At 52.9% G+C, this 21,101-nt stretch overlaps 8 protein-coding genes across 8 annotated transcripts; 2 read left to right on the top strand and 6 right to left on the bottom strand.

The window, feature by feature from the left end:
* Positions 1-1,181: 1,181 nt before the first annotated feature.
* SNOG_16289 (hypothetical protein) lies at positions 1,182-1,737 on the bottom strand (the record flags this gene model as incomplete). The annotated part of the gene is made up of 2 exons (XM_001806360.1): positions 1,182-1,255; positions 1,530-1,737. The coding sequence occupies 2 exons, from the start codon at positions 1,735-1,737 to the stop codon at positions 1,182-1,184; spliced, it is 282 nt and encodes a 93-aa protein (XP_001806412.1).
* Positions 1,738-2,886: 1,149 nt separating this feature from the next.
* On the top strand, positions 2,887-4,545 carry SNOG_16288 (hypothetical protein; the record flags this gene model as incomplete). Its single annotated transcript, XM_001806359.1, has 1 exon — positions 2,887-4,545. The coding sequence occupies one exon, from the start codon at positions 2,887-2,889 to the stop codon at positions 4,543-4,545; it is 1,659 nt and encodes a 552-aa protein (XP_001806411.1).
* A 438-nt stretch (positions 4,546-4,983) lies between these two features.
* SNOG_16287 (hypothetical protein) lies at positions 4,984-5,287 on the bottom strand (the record flags this gene model as incomplete). The annotated part of the gene is made up of 2 exons (XM_001806358.1): positions 4,984-5,024; positions 5,071-5,287. The coding sequence occupies 2 exons, from the start codon at positions 5,285-5,287 to the stop codon at positions 4,984-4,986; spliced, it is 258 nt and encodes an 85-aa protein (XP_001806410.1).
* A 6,789-nt stretch (positions 5,288-12,076) lies between these two features.
* On the top strand, positions 12,077-13,029 carry SNOG_16286 (hypothetical protein; the record flags this gene model as incomplete). The annotated part of the gene is made up of 2 exons (XM_001806357.1): positions 12,077-12,485; positions 12,593-13,029. 2 exons carry the CDS (start codon positions 12,077-12,079, stop codon positions 13,027-13,029), a joined length of 846 nt encoding a protein of 281 aa, XP_001806409.1.
* A 1,153-nt stretch (positions 13,030-14,182) lies between these two features.
* SNOG_16285 (hypothetical protein) lies at positions 14,183-14,455 on the bottom strand (the record flags this gene model as incomplete). The annotated part of the gene is made up of 2 exons (XM_001806356.1): positions 14,183-14,222; positions 14,367-14,455. The coding sequence occupies 2 exons, from the start codon at positions 14,453-14,455 to the stop codon at positions 14,183-14,185; spliced, it is 129 nt and encodes a 42-aa protein (XP_001806408.1).
* A 376-nt stretch (positions 14,456-14,831) lies between these two features.
* On the bottom strand, positions 14,832-16,054 carry SNOG_16284 (hypothetical protein; the record flags this gene model as incomplete). The annotated part of the gene is made up of 4 exons (XM_001806355.1): positions 14,832-15,054; positions 15,163-15,502; positions 15,632-15,930; positions 16,008-16,054. 4 exons carry the CDS (start codon positions 16,052-16,054, stop codon positions 14,832-14,834), a joined length of 909 nt encoding a protein of 302 aa, XP_001806407.1.
* An 846-nt stretch (positions 16,055-16,900) lies between these two features.
* On the bottom strand, positions 16,901-17,750 carry SNOG_16283 (hypothetical protein; the record flags this gene model as incomplete). The annotated part of the gene is made up of 3 exons (XM_001806354.1): positions 16,901-17,198; positions 17,222-17,442; positions 17,469-17,750. 3 exons carry the CDS (start codon positions 17,748-17,750, stop codon positions 16,901-16,903), a joined length of 801 nt encoding a protein of 266 aa, XP_001806406.1.
* A 401-nt stretch (positions 17,751-18,151) lies between these two features.
* SNOG_16281 (hypothetical protein) lies at positions 18,152-18,427 on the bottom strand (the record flags this gene model as incomplete). Its single annotated transcript, XM_001806353.1, has 1 exon — positions 18,152-18,427. One exon carries the CDS (start codon positions 18,425-18,427, stop codon positions 18,152-18,154), a length of 276 nt encoding a protein of 91 aa, XP_001806405.1.
* Positions 18,428-21,101: the final 2,674 nt, after the last annotated feature.

The raw sequence follows: 21,101 nt of genomic DNA, 5'->3' as shown, positions 1-21,101 counted from the left end.
TCGTACCAGCTTGTCAAGCTGGAGTGTCTTCTTGCATCTCGTGCGAGTAGGGGCGCGGCTGAAATTGAGGATGATGTGTATCTTCAATCTCTGGTATTGCACATCGCGCTCTTGAGAGCAGCGCGCCACAACGGAAAACCGACGGCATATGCCAGTTAAATGCTTCTCGTTTCGTCATAGATCTGCCCATTTGCCTTGCGCGTTCACGCTTAGGTGTTCGAAATGACACGCCGGTGTTGGCCGACCCCTGCTGACACTGGCTCTCTGTTTACCACGACGACCGCGCGACCACACGACCGCGCGACAGCGCTTCGCTTCGTTCTGGTTCCGGCATTTACCCGTCTTTCATAGATATCTTCCCTTCTTTGTGCCACCGCTGAGCCTTTCCTGTATGATGTAGTGCCTCGTGCATCACGAGCAGTATTGCAATACGCTACAATGGACACTCGCCGCGTGACATGCGCAACCCCAGCCAAGTCGGCTACCTTGCTCAGTCATACCGACATGACTGCACCAAGAATGAACTGCCTGGAAGGACTATTATTGAGAAGGAAGCTGTAGGGAGTTGGCAAGCGGTGCTGCCCAATCGGCGACCTCAAAGCTCCGCTCCACCAGTGCCTCAAGCCGTCGCGATTTGCGCAACACCATGTGCATGACCATTCATCGAGTGTGAACATAATCATATGCAGTACTACATAATTATTTGTAGTAATAAACCATTCTCGTTGTTCTGCGAATAGATGCAACGAGATGGGGATTGCGATTCCATGTCGCTGAGACAAACCACCATCTTAGTCCTGTCTGAAGAAAGCGCAGCAGCAGGGTTATTCGACAGCAATAGTATTCCTGCCACGAGCCCTCTGCAATCCTGCCGCTGTGACACTCTAGTCGACGCCTGCTAGCACCAACATCAGCTCTCCCAACCCTCGTCCGACCATCACACCTCAAAAGGATAAGCAAGTCGTTAGGTTGGGAAGAATACCCGCGATGCAATTATGTAGTCGTCCTCGTGCTTGAAAGCAATTGATCCCAATAGTCGCCAATCCGATCCCAGTCACGCAGAAGCAGATCCACCACAAGAGGCAGACGTTCTATTTGAGGCAGGTTACTATCTCACGCCGTTGTCGTCGAATTGGACCGTGACAAAAGCCAAATGCATGGTTGAGAAAATCAAGGTGGATTCAAGGGCTCTGTGTGTTGAACATGTTCTCGGGGCCATTGCTTGCATGTTCCTTGACGTCTTCTTCTGCGCGACCTGCCAGCTAGTGCAACTGGCGCTTAGCTCATGTGCAGGTTATCATTGTCGAAGGTTTCTGGCGTGTCGTCTTATATCATACCGTTGTCCTCTTCTCCCAGGTGCCTTCTAGTTTCATCCGGCTTCCGAGGCGATCGACAAACTTTAAGATCGGGACGACAGTCGTTCAAATCCCCTCTGCTTCCCTACAGAGGCTCACCTAATTCGTATGACCTGCATCTGTCAAATCTTTACACTCCGTCTTTGGCCCTCTCTTGAGCCTCGATTCTCGCACGTGTCTTCATCCAGTTGCTTGCACTCCCCGGGTCTGTACAGTGCTTCGCGCCCACGACAGCGCGAGTATCGATACAATGCCTGCCAACCAAATTCAGGCCATGAGACTCCATTAGGAGTCGGCTCGAGGCTTGCTTCGCCTCTAGAATTCGCCCGTTGGGCATAGCGACTGTTCTCTTCCTGCCGAAAAATTGTGGACAGCGGGCCATTTTGAAAACAAAGGGACAACGAACCAAGAGGAAGCCTGAGAGTAGCTGCTACCAGCGCTTGTCGCCAGCCGGAGCGGGACATTCTCAGTCCGTCAATACCTCCGTTGAGTGAAAGAGCCCCAGCAACGTTAAGTGCCACTAGAATGCCATCATCTTGGAGCGTACTAGGCTTTCGGGTCCGCTCTCATTCATCTCAACGACCTATCACGGCTTGTTTTACTGTCGAGATGACAGTGATGGATCTCAGGTCTCACGGCGCTACTCCTCCCAATCCAGTTCGCTAGCGGCGCATGTGCTACGGAAGGATAGTAGCGAGACCTTAAACGCCAAAGTTCCCGTGGCTTCTCTTCCGCTGTACGTGTCCGGTGTGCAGTGCAAAAACAGTGAACAATAGATGTAGAACGTTGGTTGGACGCCTCTTCCTGCTGCTCCAGCATAGCTGCGATGTTGCTTTGTAGCTGCACGCGGGTACGCGTTGTACATCCGGCGAATGATGGATAAATACATTAGGTGGGCGGCTTACACACCGCTCCAATACATCTATGATGATGCTTCATGGCTGCATGCGTCTGGCACGCATTATACCTCCGGTGAATAATGGATAGAATGTTAGTTTGGCGGCTCGTACGCCGCCCAGGCATGATCGCGATCGCGATCATACTGCTGCGCGTTCTCGGTCCATGTTCCAGGATCCGTAGAATGACGAGTGTGTAAGCATAGCTCGAAGCTTTTGCAGTCACATGAGCACCAACGGTACATGATCAATGCTAGGCCGTGTACGATATTTGCTTAATTCACCTTGCAGATCCTCCAAACGGCTCCACACTGAATTAGCTTTGTAATATATATGAATCTGTCGCAAGTTTGTGTTACAATATTGCTGCCTGAACGGAGCTATGCATGTTCCCGATCCGCAGACGGGGTGATGCAGAAGTCAACACGCACCACGCCATACTTCCACGCCACGCTAATTTCCGCCATAATACCATGTCATGCCAATTCAGCTTCTTTCGCTGGGCCCTTGGTATTGCTGTCAGGTAAAAGGCTTGGACTATCCTATTTTGCTCCATCCCTCTTCACCTCTTTTGTCAATCGACTGCTTTCTTCATTCATCACTCACTTCACACCGACCTTGACCAAGACACAACCATGCCGGTCCAGGGCGAGATCGTACACCCCGTCATACTGAAAATGCTTGGAAACCGTGTCTTTGCCACGGGCCTTCCCCGCGAGGATCGTGAAGACATCCTACGGTCCTCGATGGCTTGGTTCACCAACCCTCCACTCTGGGCCGACCCCCAGCATCCTGAGTTCTGCCTCCAGGCCGCCTGGAATTGGCTAGTGGAGCAACTCCCCACGACCGGCGATGCCAGCCAAGACGGGTTAAGCCCTGACTCCTCAGATGACGACTCCTCAGATGACGACTCCTCAGAGGATGACTCCTCAGACGATGACGGCAGCGGCGCTGGCTTCACAGGCAGTGTGGGTCGTGAAGAAACCACCAAACGCCTTCTTGTCAATGACAAACATGATCCCGTCGCATGTTTGCTACGCGAAGTCAGTTTGCGCCTCGAGAAGATCCACTTGATCGAAGGTACAGCTGGAGCCGACACTACCGCCGCTGCCGACGCCAGCCCTCCCAAGGACGATGGCTCCATTGGCATTGCCGACCATACTAGCACTGCTGCCAACACTGAATTTCCTTACGACGGCAGCATTTTCGAACGCCGTCAAGTGACGACCCACGTCTTCAACAGTGATGACGATTTCCATCAACTCCATCTTCACCTGAATGAGCTGAGCGATTTCGCGATGGAAGAGGGCCTGGCTAGGGACACCAGCCATGAGGCTGAAGTCCTCCGCACCCGGGTGCCAGGTCTTCCTCTCTTTGGCGACATTCTCACCTGGAAAGGCTTCTACAACGTTGCATGCCGATCTTTGCAAGCCAAAGTAACGATGTTTGAACGCATCGCTTTGCGCATCCTGGAATTGGAGAGTTGGATCCAGCGACACATCAGCGCTGGGCACAAGGACCCACTGGGAATGTTGCTCTTCTCGCGCCCCGACGACGCTAGACTCCAACTTCTACGAGACGCCGGATTCCTCTTCCTCCCCCTGCTTGTCATGGCCTACCAGGGTTCTAGCACTAGGGTTGGACGCGTGAACCCCCACATCAACACTGGCACTAGCACAGCTGCCAACGCCAGCATTTCAGACCGCATTGCAGACTTGAGGTTCCTCCTAGGCGACAACACCAAACTCGATCAACTCAATCTTCACATGGAGAGGGTGACTAGCTGGGCTATTGAAGCGGGCTTTGCTACGGATACTAATAGCGCGGTTGAATGCCTCCGCAACAATGCGGCAGGATTCTCCATGTTCGGTGACTTTGCCGATTGGGAAAACCGTGGCAACGATGAATGGAAGCCTTGGTATGCCTTTGTTCAGCTGTTCGAACGCCTCGCCGTCCACATTCTGGAGCTGGAGAACTACATTAACCCGCACACCGCGATTGAGATCCAGCAAATCAACTTCAGGCTTCAAAACGCATACGTCTCACCCACGGACGTCGATCATATCCACACCCTGCAACGTTCTGGATTCAGGTACATCCCCATCTTCATTCTGTTCTGCCAAGGTGCCGGCACTAGGGCTGGACGGGAGAACGCCAACGCCGGGCCCAGCGACACGGAGCTACCCCGCCACGAGGATCACATGGCAAACATTGCTGACGCCCTCTTGGGTCGTGGCACTCAGCCATTCCTGGACGACGTTGTCATGCAGAGGGCACACGATGCCGGATGGTGAGCGATTGCTTCGACACCGGCGACGACGAAGCGTCAGACAAGGAGCAGTTGAAGGACTATGGTTGGAGGCCGTTGCTCTGTAGATGGCATGGCAGGCTAGTCTGGGGTGTTTCCAGGTGGGAGTGGTCATCGCATTGAACTGTCTTGTACTGTGGACATTGTGACTGATCACTGCCGCTTGTTCTTCCGTCGGGGTTGAGGTTGGGGGTTGTCATTGCCATGCAAATGAGCAAGCGACTTGCCCTGGTACTCTGTTACTCCAGCTTATTTTCTTTCATCGACCGGGGATGGGTGTTGTCATCGCCATGCAAATGGTCGAGCAACTTGCCTTGGTTCTCCGATACTCTAGCTTAACGTAACAATATACCCTTTGAATTGCCACTCTGTCTTCTCCGTGATTGAAGTGACTGGAAATGCTCGTTTCATGATCAGTCGTGCTTCACATCCAGTTGCGTGATCCGATCGTTGCGGCCAGTCGACCTGTTGGCCCATATTGAGGTCCGCAGTGATTGCCATGGACACTTACATTGCACGAGCGTCCATATGAGGCCATCGCCTCGCCCTCGCCTTGGATCTCCTCCAGCTTCTTGCCTACGGCTAAAGCAGACGCAATCGCGATGAAGAGAGGAGCTTCGACTGCCCTTCGGCCCCGGATTCGCCAATATGCACAAAACCCTCGAATTTCCGAGCGAGTCTTCACTGTGTGATCTCTCGACCGTGCTCCGTGGAGTCTCGGATGACATATTGTCGCAGGCGAGCCAATCGTCAGGCTATCGGCGTCTTCGTCATCGTGGCAAGGCTGCTTGAGCTTCTTCAAGGAGCGTTGACAGCGATTCGGCAGCTGTATCAAAACCACCGATCGCCGACAGATGTGCTAGCATGCGTTTGTATCCAGTCGGTCGTGTCAACAAGTCAACCTGCGGACGACGTCTGTGACTTTCAGCCGCACCGGGTTATAGCCGTGTCGACGACACCCGCAAGTTTGCTCGGCGAAAAGGACTCCAGGTCGTCTACCGTCATGCATGCATGCGTCTATGCTCGAAACTCGTGTCGTTCAGCCGACTCTCGCCCTCATCTGCTCGCGCAAGGGGTTTCTTCGATCATCCTGTCCTGTCCCTGGAGATGTCGACTTGGAGAGTAGCTTTCACGGTATCTCGAAGAGGCGGAGAAGTGGCAATAACCACGCGTTGGCTGGCTCAGATTGTCTTGAGTCGTGCTCGTTGCCAAAGATTACAACACTTACTCGGAGCAATCCGAAATTCTGCGCGTGGGTCTCCCCGGGATGGCGTCTCCGGCCACCGCCGCCCACCAGCCGCAGATCAAACTGCAGCCGCCTCGACCGTAGCAGCGCTGCTCTTTATGTACGGGGCTGATGCCAAAGGCACGCAGTGCTCGGTCCTGGATCGCAACATCACGGGAGTTGCTTGTGTCTCGCTTTATTGCTCATCATCCAGACCGTGACGTTTGCGTTTTCTGTGTGACAAACCGCCAACCCCGCTTCGAATCGCACAAACGACAGACGGAGCAGCTCAAACGCAGCCACGTTGCCATGAGCAATACCGAAAGAACCGCAAAGTCGCTAGGAAGGAGCGCGAAGAGACGGAAAAGGAGAGAGCCGCCCGCAAGCAAGTTGGCGCCGTGCTGGCGACACAGCTGATCGGTTACAGCCACACACAGGCGCTGCAACGTCCTGCTCCCCGTTCTCTTCAGGTGGCGCAGTAACCTCGTCGTTGGGCTAGGGGTACTTTATCCTGATCTTCTTAGGCGCTGCAACTTCCTTTCCTTTAGTTCTCTTGATCGCTGCTTTTCCGATGTCTTGCTGGGTCTAGGGGTTGACGAACAGCAAAAAGACCTTCCTCGGTGTGAAGCGGCACAAGGAGGAAGGACAGCGCCAGAGCGACCTAAACCCCACTAAGACGCTCAAGGCCATCGCCCAGACGGCGGAGAGCTTACCAAGACGCTCGGGGCTGTTGCCCATACAGTAGAGAAGGTCGCCCGGCCCTGTCTCTATACGTCTCACCACTTGCGATTATCTTGACTGCTGCTGCTCACTGCTACCACGGGGATCGCCCCAGGGTGGGATAGTCCTTTTCCTTGTAATCCTGCTCCTTCACGACGACTCTGCTTTCTGTTCGCCGACAAGCCATGGATTACAGTGCGCAAGGCCATCTTAATCGGGTGGCGCATGTACCGTGCATATCCGCGTTTCGAGTGTAATGCTAGGCAATAGCAGTTACGCAGGAAAGGAAGTATGACTGTGGTCAAATGATCGGCGTCAACGTGCAGAATTTTACCTGTACGTCCGCCAGGCGTGAAAATAGCGTGCAAACCTTGACAGTTGTCAATGCAAAGCATCGCTTCTTGAGACATCATATTACCCTTCACTGTCGAGTGGATAGCTACTTGCGAGCGAGGGGCAGGACGTTGACGTCGCTACAGTTTGAGCGGCGATCGGAGACCACCTTGCTAACAGCGCCGAAGAGAGAGAGCCACAGCCGCCTGGATGTCTGCATATCCGTAGAGGTTGATTGCGATGGAGTCGATAATTTTGTCAACGATCTTGGGCCCTGTGAGAGATGCGGAGTCGGTAAGGGGAAATTCGCAGCCACTTGGGCAGCTGTGACGGGGGCGCTCAAGCGTGTCCTCTTCGATAGAGATTCCAAGCTCGTATCGCAATTGTCCAAGACTAGTAATAGTCAGGTGGACGCGCTCTCGCGATCGGGCGGGTGGCGATCGTCTCCTTGTCGGATAGCCTTGTGAGGCACATGAAGGTGGAAGAGGATTTGGACGTGCGAGATGCGGTTGCTTTGCGAGGATGTATTGGCTTCAAGCTCAAGTAGTCATGATGGCGCAGTTAGGGCGAGAATCCTTGTGTTTGGAAGCGGAGTGGATCGTCGAGATGGCAGGGCGCGAGAAAGGCCATCTCTCGTTGGCAGTTATGCTCCTTCTTCTTGCCCATCTCTCTCATGCTGAGACTCCTTTGGCGAGGTGGATACGACGCCGGTGGACGTGGTTTCTGCTGGGCATTAGCTGAGATGCACTTTCAAAGTTGGGTGGTAACGATTTCTATGCCAGGTGGGCTATACTATAGCGCGCAGCGAAGCAGGCTAAGATAAGATTGACCACTCGAGCGGCAAAAAGAGAGGCAGGCACTAGGACTGAAAGGCTTGTACAAGGGTAGCCTTTCACAATGTTATCAATTTCTCCCTCCATAGGTCGTAGCAGGTGTCGTTGATGACGTCACATTATTGCAATCGGCCTGCGACCTCGAGACTTTCACCAACACCACTTATCCAATCAGCACGAGGAGGGTATACTGGGGTATATAATTCGACATCCACTCTCCATCAAACGCCTGCAGCACACTGCCGACTGTTTGCTTTTCTATCTAGACCACACAATTCGTCTTCGATTACTCCAATGCAAGTACCGGACGATATTGCCAATGGGTCTGCATGAGTTTTTGGATCGAACTCGTCGCAGAATGAATCTCAAGGCGTGATATAAGAATGGGTAATGTGCGTGTTTCGTGGCAGATGGCACCGAGACCTGGCGTGAGAATATATGGAATTTGTCTGCTAACCTTGGCTTCGTGCTACAGCGTTCCCCGTCGATACCGTCGCTGATTTGGGACCGCAACATCACCTCCGCCATCTGAGCCCCCTTTGTGGAGACCCGCCGAAAGTTTCGTCGCACCTCGCGCAGCGTTGTCAACAAAGACATCACAGAGTAGAGCATGCATGATAAAGAGGTCTCGCCTAACCGATCGTGTGTTATTGAAGAGAGCATCGCCAAACAGATTGCAGGTGACGAGGAGAGTGCCAGGACAGATTGCGAGCGATGAAGAGACTGCCGTCCGGGAAGGCGAAAGCGAAGAAGGCTACAATCCCTGAGCTGACGCACCTCAACTGCCGATAGCAGGGCTTACGAAAGGGGACCATGGGGGACTCAAGGTGTGGCAACACGAGGCTCACGCTGGGTGAACCAGAGAGTTTGAGGCCATCTGGGATTACAGAGTGATGCAAGGCCGGAGCTGGGCAGAGGGTTCATGGTTTCCTCGCCGGACAAGAACAAGCTCGACTGTAATTCTTCGACAGCATGAAACTTGGTGATATGTAGCAGCAGGTGAACTAGAGTTTAACAAGACGTCCTGTACTCTTGATATTTACTTCCTAGGAGAAGCGTTTCCAATCCATTACATGCTCCCCTTTTCACTTGCGGGTGACCAAAACCTTCCCTAATTACCGCCGAAGCTCGACAGGACGCAATGTCAGATTCAGAGGGCAAAAGAGCCAAGACGGCCTTTCTGGAAGACGCCCTGCTGGCAGAAGATAGTTTTGCTAGAAGGTGGTATTGCCCTACGATGGCCTGATTCCTTGTACGTGCGTATATGGCATTTCAAGCATGCTCGCAACATGCTAATGCTGTCGTAGTTATTATCTCTTTACAGTTACTGTGTGCGCCTTCATACTTTCAGTCAAAATCTGCGACAGCTTAATGCATTCTTGCTGACTGATTATACTGTTCTTTCCCATCGTGAATCATTGCACTTGCAATGGGGGTAATAATGTTGCTGGACATGGCTGGCTTTGGAGGAAGTTGCTATACGCGAACACCATTGCGAAGAATCCACGCGTTACTGTCGATGGGCATCGCTGGCTGAGTCGGCTGTTCAAAGCGTACAAGGCGACCCTTGCTACTAGCTACTGTTGTTCGCTTGTTTTGTTTCCGTGCGTCAATGGAACTGTTCCCTGACCGCCCACGAAGACGAAGTGCAATACTGAAAAGCATTGTGTATGTCACATTCTGCTTTCTTACTATATCGCACCGCAGTTGATGACATGAAGCACTAATTTCAGGTCACTATGCATACACACACCGCTACCACGTCCACCAGGCTTGAAGAAGTGAGAATATCAGCCATCGCGACGACTCACTGTGGGAAGGACCGCTTCTGCATTCGAATACAGACAGCGCGCACCCGTCCTAAGAGCCAAATAGGATCAGTCAGCGTATGTGACAGGGAGCATCGAGAGTCGTCCATTACACCACGTTCGAAGTCCGCCGTTGTGTCCAAGTTCTCGGCAACGGCTGCACAACGTTCATCGCTCGATCGCGGTATAGAGACGCGTGAACTTCAAAATTAAGGCGACAGTTGGATCTTGGGGATAGAGTAGTGGGCCAGGCTGGACCTTAGCGTCCGTTACTCGTTACTCGAGGCTATTATAGCATCAAACCTTATCCGCACTCCGGTTGATTATGTCGCATCTCTTTCTTACTAAGAGTTACCACAGTCTTTCTGAGTCTAGCAATGCGCTTATTTGTCAAAACGCATTCTTCGTTCCTCAGGTGTTAGCATTATGGAATCGGATTCAAGAAGGACAATCACGCCCCCTAGGCTGTCGCATCTCTTTTCCACCAGGCGTCACGTACTGTTCGAGATCATGTGTCACGGAAGTCTTTGCATGTCCAGGAATCGTATTATTCGCCTGAAATCTACGCACATCCATAACAATCAACGGCGGTCCTGACGAGGCTCCTACTGAGTCGAAAGTGGGACCGTCAAAATACGAGCCAAACCTCCACCTGAAGGTATAAGATTTCTGGTAAGAGTCTTACTGTCGCCTGCTAACTAATGATAGTAACTCTATCAAACCAATCAAGGCCTACGTCTCAAGCGACTCTGTCCATAACTACAAGACCACGTCCAAACACGTACTAGTTCCCGAACGATGAAAGACGAACGCCATAACTTAAATAACTCGGTTATATACCCAGCTGCTTAGCAAAGGCAAGAAACGTCAATTCATACGAGGACTCGGTCAGCATTTAGGTAATGTCGATTCACAGAAGGAACTAGCCAGTGCCTGCATAATACCAGTTATGCTCGGTAGAGTCGGGTGGTTGAGACATATGGAAAGTTGGAAGAGATCCAGGTGTACAAAAGTGTAGCCACACGAGACTGCCAGCAGACAGCAGTGCCTGAATCCTAGCTTGCATCATGCCTTCACCTGCCATCAAGTCGACGTTAGGCTGGCGAAAGAACTCTTCGACTGACAGGTGAAGGAAAAGGACATCAATGGATTGTATTGCTCGCGATAGGAAATTGGTGAGAACCATAACTTCTTGTAGGCCGTTGTCTAGTACATGAGCCCCAATCACTTCAGCCTACGTCACGTGCCCAGCTACTACACCACAGCAATCCCAAAGAGATTATATCCAAAAAGGGTCGACATGCTAGAGTCTAATTATTAAGCAGCTGAATGAGGTCCAAGACACCTTGAAAGCTGCTGTGGTACCGGCGCTTGTACTTTCGCACTTTCATTCACGGCTAGTGCGTTCTCTACTGCTTTGACCCTAGGAACTGCATACGACGCTGGCACTGTCCATAGAACGACAAAGATGTCACGCGATGCAGCACAGCTTTGCTGTGGCTGCTTGAATGCACCCCTGCTTTCGCCATTTACGCGTCTCTCTGTCTTACAGTCACACACACTAACGGGGAGATGCTCCCGAAACCGTTGAAGAGAGCACCGCGCCATACCGGCAAGATTCAAATAGCAGAAAAGACACATCCCAGCCACGGGTGGGCCTTCTGGCAACTGGCAGGCACTCCGGCAACAGGACGACCGGGTTTGCAGCGCCTACCCTTGACAACGGCAAAAGCCGGTAGCAAACAAGTAACTACGCGCAGAGCTAAACACCACATACAGAAACGATGTAGCTAAACGCGATTCAAAGCTTTGATCACAAAGTCATAGCACCTGTTAACAAGCACGTTCCATCCAGCATCTTAGTAGCTCGATTCGTGCACATATGTCGATCTGCGCTCGGTCTTTGGCGCCAGTTGGCCACGTCTATACCGCCTTCCTCTGCGCAATTCCGGGTGAGTGCAGATCGACGACTTGTCGCGGCTTTTCCTGAAAGGTTTCCAGGCTTGGCGTGTGTAACGGTGTAACGGTGTAACGACAGTCTCGCTTCGCCCAGTCCGCCGCCAGCACGCGTTAGGTCTTTGCCGGCAAGTTTGTCCCTCCTCTCTCGCAGTCACGCCGGCGTAGTCGTGCCGTTGTGGCTGGATGCATCGACAGTAGCTCTCCCGACACTCGGTGTCATCCTGGTGGCAAGGCTGCAATAGTGTTGTCCTCGCAACGCATGAGTCCCCCTCACTCTTCCAAATATCTCCGTTCCCGGCCTTCTGAGAACCTGTGGTAAGCACCCCGTTAATTGTCTCAGGTTGCAACTCTGGTATTATGCTCTTTCAACAGCGATCCTGTGCTTCTCCCAACGTCGCGTTTGGCGATTGGGAGCCAGAGCTCGTCAGGGTGTAGTTTGACTGAGATACCGGAGATCGGCAAGGCGAAAATCCGGCTTGGTGTTACGTTAGGCAAGCGTGTTACGGCTCGTAGTCGTGTTCCGTCCGCATCCTTGCAGCTCGGCTGGCTGCCGGCAGGTATCCATTCTGCAATAGAGCCACGGTCGCGGTTTGCTACGATGACGATGGCAGTAGAATCAGCTGTCCCGGGTTATTAATAATGCCCGCCGACAGGAGTCTCAGGAAAACTTACACCAACTCTCCTTTCTTCAGTCTTTCGAGCATTACCACAATGGATTCAGCTGCGTGGATGCAAGACGCGCGCCAGAAACAGGAGGCGACTATTCAGCAAGCAAAGGAAACCATCGCTTGCTGGGAGGAAGATGTCACGCAAAGGAAGCAACAAATCGCACACAACGAGGGAATGCTTGCCATGCTCAAAGAGATGGACGGCGATCCCGAATCAGAACAGAAGGCAGGTCTGATGTCGGAGATTGAATCTTCGAAGCGCCTGGTAACATCCGATGAGAGAGAAATCGCGAAACGACAGCGGAACCTTGCCAACTATGAGAAAACACTTGTCACTCTGAATGCTCGCCTTCTCCAGTCTGAAGCCGGCATCACGGTATGTCCTCAACATCGCCCAATATGTCTAGCATATGCTCACAACCTTTCTAGGCTTCAACGGAATCTGGACCGTCGTCCACTCCGGTAAAAGTCGAATCGTCCACCCCAGTGAAAGCCGAATCGCCCTCCCTTCCGACATCCGATCTAACCGTCGCGCCTACCGAGGTAGCTGCTGCCGATACTTTCAAAGTCCTGTACTACGTCACTTACAACGCCCAATACATGCCGACCTCTGCGTATTGCAACGTTAACGCGTACTTCAGCAGAGACGAGCGCAAGGTGGTACCTGCCACGTTACACGAGCTTGCACTTCATATAAGGGATTACCATACGGGCGAGACTGCTACCGGATGTCAAACCGTTGACCTTGGCCCCACCTTTCGAATGGGCGTCCATGCCCATCTCACGGTGCCTGAGAATGCGGCACGTCTTGCGCATATCGAAGCAACCAACGCCCGGCTCGCCTTAGCTGAAGCCCAGCCCACTGCATCCGGAAACGATGCCGACCTGGCCGAAGCCAAACCGAACTTGAAACGCAAGCGATAGGCAACCAGACCGATGAAGCCAAAGTTAAGAGTCGCAAGGAACGCAAGGATCAAACTCTGCGCTCTTGTAGGCGGTCTGACTCTTCGCACAATTGTGCTACATGCCTGGAGAGCGAGGACAGAAGGAGGAAAGTCTTCGATGTAACGATTTCTGTTTATGTTGATAGGAGTTAGTAATGAAAAGATGTCTTCATTCCCAGCTACGTTTCTGCTCATCTTCTGCACTGTGAAAATGATGTTGTCCTACATACATGCTGCACGTCGCTTTGAATCCCGCTTGTTTCTCGACATGGGCGTGGCTGCGCAGTCTTGCAAGGGTGCTCCAGTAAGTGGGTGTGAAGATATTTACGAAGCGCCACGAACTGTGATTACTTTGACCAATTTCTCTTAACCTCACTACGATATCTCCCATTTCCTCCGACGCATCTCATTCACCTATCTCCTAGCCTATGCAGGTAACACCCTAATGGAATAATGTGCAGTAACTCAGTAATTTCTTTTCCTCGTCAGTCTCTGCATTCTCTTCACTGTCGTTATATAACGCATTGCGCTCAACTACATACACATTACTTATCCGATAATTAGAAAGCAAGCAAGAAATAGATTGGAGTGAAGCTGCAAGCGGTGCATGCCACCGAGTAAGCTCTTTCAAGATTCCCGCAGACCGAAGATTCTGAACGTAGCCGGCGCGTGCTGCTGGTTTGTTTCAGGCACATTTCCAACGCCTGCTTAAAGTAAGCTTATAACCCTGCTGCATTGCTCTCCAGTTATTTCCCCCGACGAAGCCATGTACCGGAAGTGGTGCCGCTGTACGCAAGTTGCTTCAATTGTACTTCAAGAGCTTCAGGTGCGCGCCGCAGTGTCATATCAAGGGCGAGATGCCTCTCGCACTCACGACGTGTGTGGCTGTTCCTTTATCGACATGACTTAGGATACATGATGACGAGAACTTGGCTTTATTCGGTGCGGCTACTCCAAGGCGTGCATTCCCCGGTCCCATGCCACCTTTTGCTACCAAAATCACTCTCCACCACACACCCCATCTCTCCCCATACTGCGCGAATACAGGGCACAGTATCGCAGCCTTCGTCACCTGGAGCAAGCATGGACATGTCAGGGCGCAACGTGCGTCTACGACTTCCGGCCCGATCATGTTAGACGCGATCTGCTTGCTCTTGCAAAGCGACGCGTTTCCTGCTGAATACAAGGTCAGGTGCCCATCTATCGCCGACAAATCGGTGTATGCTCTATGCAATTCGCATCCCATCGACCTTTTCTAGGCCGCAGACCAGAGGAAGGATACATCATGCTATTCTAGCCTCCCTTCGTTGTACATACGCGATAGTTGCTTTTGCCCAGGCTGGCCTGGAGTACCACGGCGCATTGAGCAGAAAATCCTCAGCGACAGCTAGATGTAACATGGCCATAACTGAGATCTGCTTCAAGCTACTTTGGCGTCTTCTGTGTGAAGGGTGTCAGTCACGTGATAAATCACGTGAAACGCTTATCGATAGGGACGGTCTTTCCCCTTTTTGCCCTATATCTCATTTCATCAAGCGCTTGCAATTAAGCGAAGGAATTCAAGCATCAAGCTAATTCGATCAAGCTTCGTTAGGCCAGATGTCCAAGCCAATCAAGCGTGGAGGCTTGATTGGCTCGATTATTGACAGGTCTGACGAGAAGGGCTTCTCGTAAGTAGTTTTCACACTCGTCCCTCCACCCAACGACTATACTATGTGGATGATACACTGCGGTTCCTCCATCGCCTAGAACTCGTGTAGCGCCTCTAACCATGGCATTTCGTTAAGGATCTCGCCAGATCCAACCTCGGTACAGGTCCTCATATTCCTGCGGTTTTTGTGCTATGTACTGCATTGTCATGCTCGTAGACTCTTGCTTTTTGCTGTACTTGCGGTGACGGCTCATGCCTCGTGGAATATCGTCGAGCTCCTTGCTCTCTTCGTCTTCCTGCCTCCCAGTCCTTAACCGTCGGGGGTATATCAGACTTGGGGATGGCTTGAAGAACCTAGATTCTAGTAAGCACTTCCTTAGGCCATCAACTTCAGGCTTATTAGCAACTTCTTATTTGGGGTCGGGCCGGGCTCGTAACCCGTGGAGCAGGAATCGCTATGACTGATCCGCGCTGCCTGTACGCTTCGTCTCTTTTCTATCGACAAGCTCGTTGACCTTGCGCTTCAATAATTTCATGACGTCTGACGATGAGCTATTTTCGAGTTTCTGTGCCTCGTCTACTATTCGCCGCACCTCCTTGATCTTCTTGGCGGGGTGTTTAAGCTTAGGACCGGCCTGGCTGTCTGATGCTCGCTTGCTCGTCTTCTCGAGGTCGACGCCAACACGTCGCCACGTCTTGTGCCGGCGTAATGCTACATGCGCGAGGCTGATGACTGCTTGACCGATGCACTCTTTATGCCAATCAGGCTTGGTGACAATCCCGCGCAGTATTGCGCCCGGCCCTAGATATTGACAGCTAAGGTGTGTCGGACAGCTGCTGCAAGATCGCGCCGCTGCTCGGTAGCTGCCAGTTGCGTTTTACGATGCCATGCGCTCGTGTGGTGTGGAGATGGTGCCTCAATTCCTAAAACTCTCGTCAAGCCCGACTACAGCGATGTGTCCGTGCACGAGATCGGAGGTGGGGATAGACGTGGAAGCACTCCATGGTATACGCTCCAACTCTTCCAGTTCTGTGGCCAAAGCAACGCCAATTGGTCCTTGTTCCCCGCAATCAGCCCAAAGTATACGCTCCTGCTCTTCAAGCGTCTTGGTGGCTTCGGAAGATGGCATGAATATCTCGTTGTGACGTCGCGTCATTTGCTGGGGGCGTTGTGAAGCTTCACGTCTGGGGCTTTCGGTCGTGTGCTTCAATTGTGCTGCTGGGATTGTCCTGCTCACGTTCCGTATTCTGCTGATGACTTCGAACATCGGATATGCCATGCGAGCTCTGCCGTCGCATCGCAATACTCTGTCGCGTGTGGGTACGACTCGCGGAAGACTGTCAAAATCAGCATGTTTGGACCGCCGCTGATTGTCCCTGGCAACTAGACTCGTGAAGATGGCGGAGCCGTGGCACCGATACCTGGTAGCATCGTCGGACGCCTCGCCGCGAACCTTGGAGGCACATCTGATCATTGGCGGAGTGGGTCAGCGTCCCAGGCGGGCGAATGCCTTGAAAGAGAACCATGGTCACTCGCATTAGCACCGTCAAGACCGCGGCTCGCTAACTTTGGATGCTTGCCGTCACAGATGCATCCGTATTAGCGAGCCGCGAGTCGCCTTAATCGTGTAGTCAAGAGATCCAGGCGATGCCGCTGCATCCACGGGAGTTTACAAAAGTTCTCATGGATAAGGCTTGAGATTTTGTACAATTCTATTACCCATTTGTCTCATATGTGCAATCACCTCATGTGTGCAATCGTCACATGCGTGCACTCGTCCCATTTGTCCACGACCCGTCTAGCCACACGTCCCATCTCCTTTGCGCTTTGCTGTGCGGTCAAATCCGAGACCCGCGCAGATATTGAGGTGGCTCGTCTCGCCCTTCCGCGCATGAGATGCGGTCTTGGTCGTCGTTAGCGTGAAGTGGAAATGGACTGGATCGGACCAGCGGGGCGGAGCTGAGCTGAGCAAGCGCAGTCGGCATGCAGGACGAATTCAGCGGTATTTGGTTGCCGTGGGCTATGAAGAGCAGTGCAGATAGCAGGAACTGTAAATCGAGTCGGTTAGACGATGGTAGTGGAGCGTAATCGGCGTGTTGGGCAGATGATGTAGGGCCTTGGCACGTGTGCGAAGGAGTGCTTGTGGAGCTCCGACCTCTCGCACGTCACCATCTGCCCGGTCTGCAGAGCGCTCTCGGTCTACTGCGACTGCCCGAACCCCAAGCCGTCCTCCACCAAGGTCATGGTCAGGTACCCGGCTGTGAAAGTGGCCGTGATGGCGACGACGGCGATGCTCAACGACGGGAAGCCGTCCCCCATGACCTCGAAGGTTTTATTCGAGACGTCCTCTAAGTCAATAGCACGGCCCTTCATGATGTCCCTCGAGTCTGCGTCTGATTCCCAGTTCAACCACAGCATCACGCCCATAGCCATCTTCATGCCAGTGATGCTGTCCGAGTACATGATCGGCTCCAAGTACGTACTTGCCGAAAACTGCCTGAACGCGCGGCTCGTGCTCACTCAACACCATCAGCGACGTGACGCGGGTAGATCCTGTCGTGCGTTAAGCCGCACCCGTACACCGGCACGTCCAGCGACTGAGGGGTCTTGATGGCCTCGATGCAGAACGACATGCTGAACGAGAAGACGAATGTGATCGGGGACGCGCTCAAGCAGTCCAACACGCCGTCGGCCTCCATCAAGCTCTTGATCGTCCCCTGGAACACGAGGATATTGCCGGGCTTGGAGCTCATCGCCTCAACCGCGCCTTCATGGGCTTTTCAGTGTCGTACTTGACAATCATCTTCGTCTGGTTGGTGTAGGTCCCCTTGGCCAGGTCGACGTTGGGGTTCACGAAGATGTCCGCGAACCTGTCGGCCTCCAACGCGAACGCCTCCTGCACCCTGTCCACGCCTGCGGACGCGATGACCTTCCTGCCCGAGCTCGCCTGTGTCGTCGCGCAGTTGTAGACCATCTTCCTCATCTGCACAGACATGGACGTGATATCGTACAAGATCGTGGACTCGTTGTAGGTCGTCTTCCGGGCCATGACCGCTGTCGATGTAAAAGACGTCGACCGCGTTGTGTCCGTGCAACGGACCTCGGATATGTATAACGGTTCGACGTACTGCTTTATCGAGAACGAGGTGCTGATCACGCTCGTGAGGTAGCACATGAACCTTCTGACCTGCGAGAGGGTGTATTCGCTGCTGAACTCCACCTCGCAGGTGCACGAGACCCTGCCTTCGCACGCGTACTCCTTCGCAGGACCCGATCACGAGCGACGCCAAGGTCTGGGTAGTGTGCGACATTTTCTGCGCCTTGTTAACCTTGCTGTCGAGCAAACGTGAGGCTGGGCATAAACTCCAGCACGTGGACGGGGACCTTCACTGTGTTCTCGTTATTGTCCCTCATGTTCGCCCTCACGATGCAGTTGAAGGGCTCGCCCCACTAAATCTTGCATAAGACCTCGTTGAACTGTGTCTTCTTGTACTCCGGGAAGTACGACGACTTCGACATACTCTGCCACGCGGCCTTCGACATCTCCTTGTTCGTCCTCGCCTCCGTCTCGACAACTGGCTTTGGGCGCAGTCTCGTGAAGGAGGGGTTCATGTCGTAGAAGATGGTGACGAGCAAGAGCACCGTCCCCGGCTTCGTCTGCCTCAGCGCCAACAAGGCCAAGTTGGTGTACCTCTCCGAAGACGGGTACTGCTGCATGAGGAGCATGAGGCTGGGAGAGACGATCTTCTATCGTCGTTGGCGCATTTCTGACTGCTTCGCGAAAGCCACGCAGGTCCACTTTTCCGTCCTTATATATTGCCCGGGAGGCTCCTCGCAAGGCTCATCGCGAGGCTCGTCGCGCGGCTCCCGGTGGAGACTTTTGTTTCGGGGCTCCCGGCAGAGGCTTCAATCTGCTTTACGCATCAGACATGGATCAGGCGAGCATCGTCTATTCTCGGCGACGCAAGCGTGCGCATTCTGGGCGTGACATCAATGGTGGAGTCGTTGAATCGCGATCGCCCTGAGCAGGACCAAGAATCTGCCTCTCGGTGGCGGGCGCCGTGTTGGCGAGGGGCAGTGGTGGCAGCGTCAGCGTGCCGAGTCAGCATTGCCAGGCTAATCTCCGGCTTCTGTCAGGACATGCACGTGCTCAGCCACATTCACCCTTACCGCCTCAGCCACCTTCGTCGCGATAGTCACCCTCTTATGTGATGTTGCGCCTCGAATCTTATTTTATTGTTCTTTGTGTCCTTCAGTCATTCTTTAACGAGCGCTAAACTCTACAATCTAATAGCCCACAAGTAAGCGCTGCGGTCATATGTGCCTCCAGTCTTCGGGTCTGCGCCCGAAGGGGTCTCTGCAAGCCAATCGCACAGTCAATGCAGACTGTGCCTCTTCACGATACAACATACCGTGCGGCACAGCTGCGCAAGGCGTCCTGGGGATGACTGGTCGCACTTTCATGCAAGGCGTACCTCCAATCCACGCCACATAAATCCCACACCAAGCATGCACCCGTGCGGCGTACTGCGTACTTCGTACAGCGGTGACATTCATCGTCTCCTTGGACGTATGTGCCGCACTCAATCCAGCATTCAACCTTGTCGTAACTCATCATCTGCTTTCTTGGCAAATCACAAACATGCTGCGATAACTTACAAATGGGCGATATCCATGACACACTATTGACATGCCCACATTCCGCTCGGCTGTAAGAAGAAATACGCCGCTCGTATGCAGGCTAAATCTCCAATCACAACCAACTTTGAAGCGCCGAGCGAGGCAGATTTGGCGTCAGCTCGGAACCCGATGGTGGGCTTCTCGGTTGCTTCTGGCTCAGCACCAGTGGCACAGTAAACACCTCCTAAAATTCTGGTATTGCGCAGGGTATGGCTAACAGGCCATACGCCATATACCTTCATGCATTCTTAGCGCCTCATGGGTGATGAAGATGCATTCTGGTAAGGCTTTCATAGATACTATCGCTATTAGTACTACCGAAGATGTACTCGACGTAGGCGTTGTGCATTGCCAAGACCTCATGTGGTATCGCAGAACCTACCCCCACAGGGGCAGTCGTCTGGGCGTCCAGTCATTTGGAGATTCCCCAATGCCGCGCTGCACGACCCGCTGAGTGATTCATGGAGACTTTACCACTCATTGAGCACCGAAGGCTTGTATACTACTTCCAAATCAAGAGTGCTGCAAATCTTGGAATGTCCAAGCCCGAGACAATCTGTATCTAATATCCTTGGCTGAACTTTGACTGCATATGAACCATGCGCAATTGCCGAAAAGTGATATATTTCGAGGAGGCACTGTTTCCCTTTGTGAACGTTTATGCAGCCACGTTCACAAGTCACCTATTAACAAGACGAGTACGCGTACACTATTCACCAAATCGTCCTATGCAAGGGCTGATATCGCATTTGTACTGCCACATGATCGCTCTGAGATGCGGCGAGATACAGGGCAGCATATACGAGGCACTCTCGAATGACTTGGGCGGAAAGATGACTGCGTTGTCCATTTGAGCCGTGGGCTGTTCCGTGCCGCGTTGAGCTTCTACGATAATACAGAAGCCTAGCTTGAACAAGCGGGTGATTCCAATGGCAGTCTTCAATATAGGGTCATATGCAGGGGGTTGTCTGATTACCACGGTGAAGCGGGCTGTCACAAGGGCGGCGGTAAGAAGCACTTTGCAGCATATCAGACGATGGAAATGAGCAGCGGCTGCAATATGATGGTCATGCATTTCTGCGGCGAGGAACCCGACTTGCTGATTTGTACATCCACATCAGCGTGGTAACAGAGCGCTGTGGGGAGGTAGAACAGGCTGACAGCGACGTCGGGGCTAAGCGGCAAAGCAACATTGTGGCGTTGTGCCGCCTCAGCGGAAAAGACCTCATCGGTGACTGTAATTGTGATCTGATTAGAAGAGTGTGGTAAGCGAGAGGCCTAACTCGATGGTGGCGTATGTAGAGGTGAAGCGGCACGACTACGGCGTTGCGCACGACCTGAGATCGGTGAAGGATATGGGAGGTAAAGGTACTTTCGGTTGACGAACCATGTACTCGCCCTTGCCAATCCCGAAAAGTCGTCTTGGGTTTGAAGGGTACATGGGCGCCCCTTGCTACGAACAACCACGCCGCTGCATCCAGCCTGCCTTGTAGAAAGCCTTGAACAGCTACGCCGCTGTATTCTCCTAGCCTGCCTTGTAGAAAGCCTTGAACGACTACAGCGCCGCATTCTAGCCTGCCTTGTAGAAAACCTCGAACAACTACAGCGCCGCATTCCAGCCTGCCTCGTAGGGAGCCTCGAATAACCACGCCGCTGCATTCTAGCCTGCCTTGTAAGGAGCCTTGAAAAACTATGCCGCTGTATTCTACTAGCCTGCGAA

Source organism: Parastagonospora nodorum (genome assembly GCF_000146915.1).
Source record: "Parastagonospora nodorum SN15 chromosome Unknown scaffold_45, whole genome shotgun sequence".
Taxonomy (NCBI): Eukaryota; Fungi; Ascomycota; class Dothideomycetes; order Pleosporales; family Phaeosphaeriaceae; genus Parastagonospora; species Parastagonospora nodorum.
This window is presented reverse-complemented; position numbering and strand designations above follow the sequence as displayed.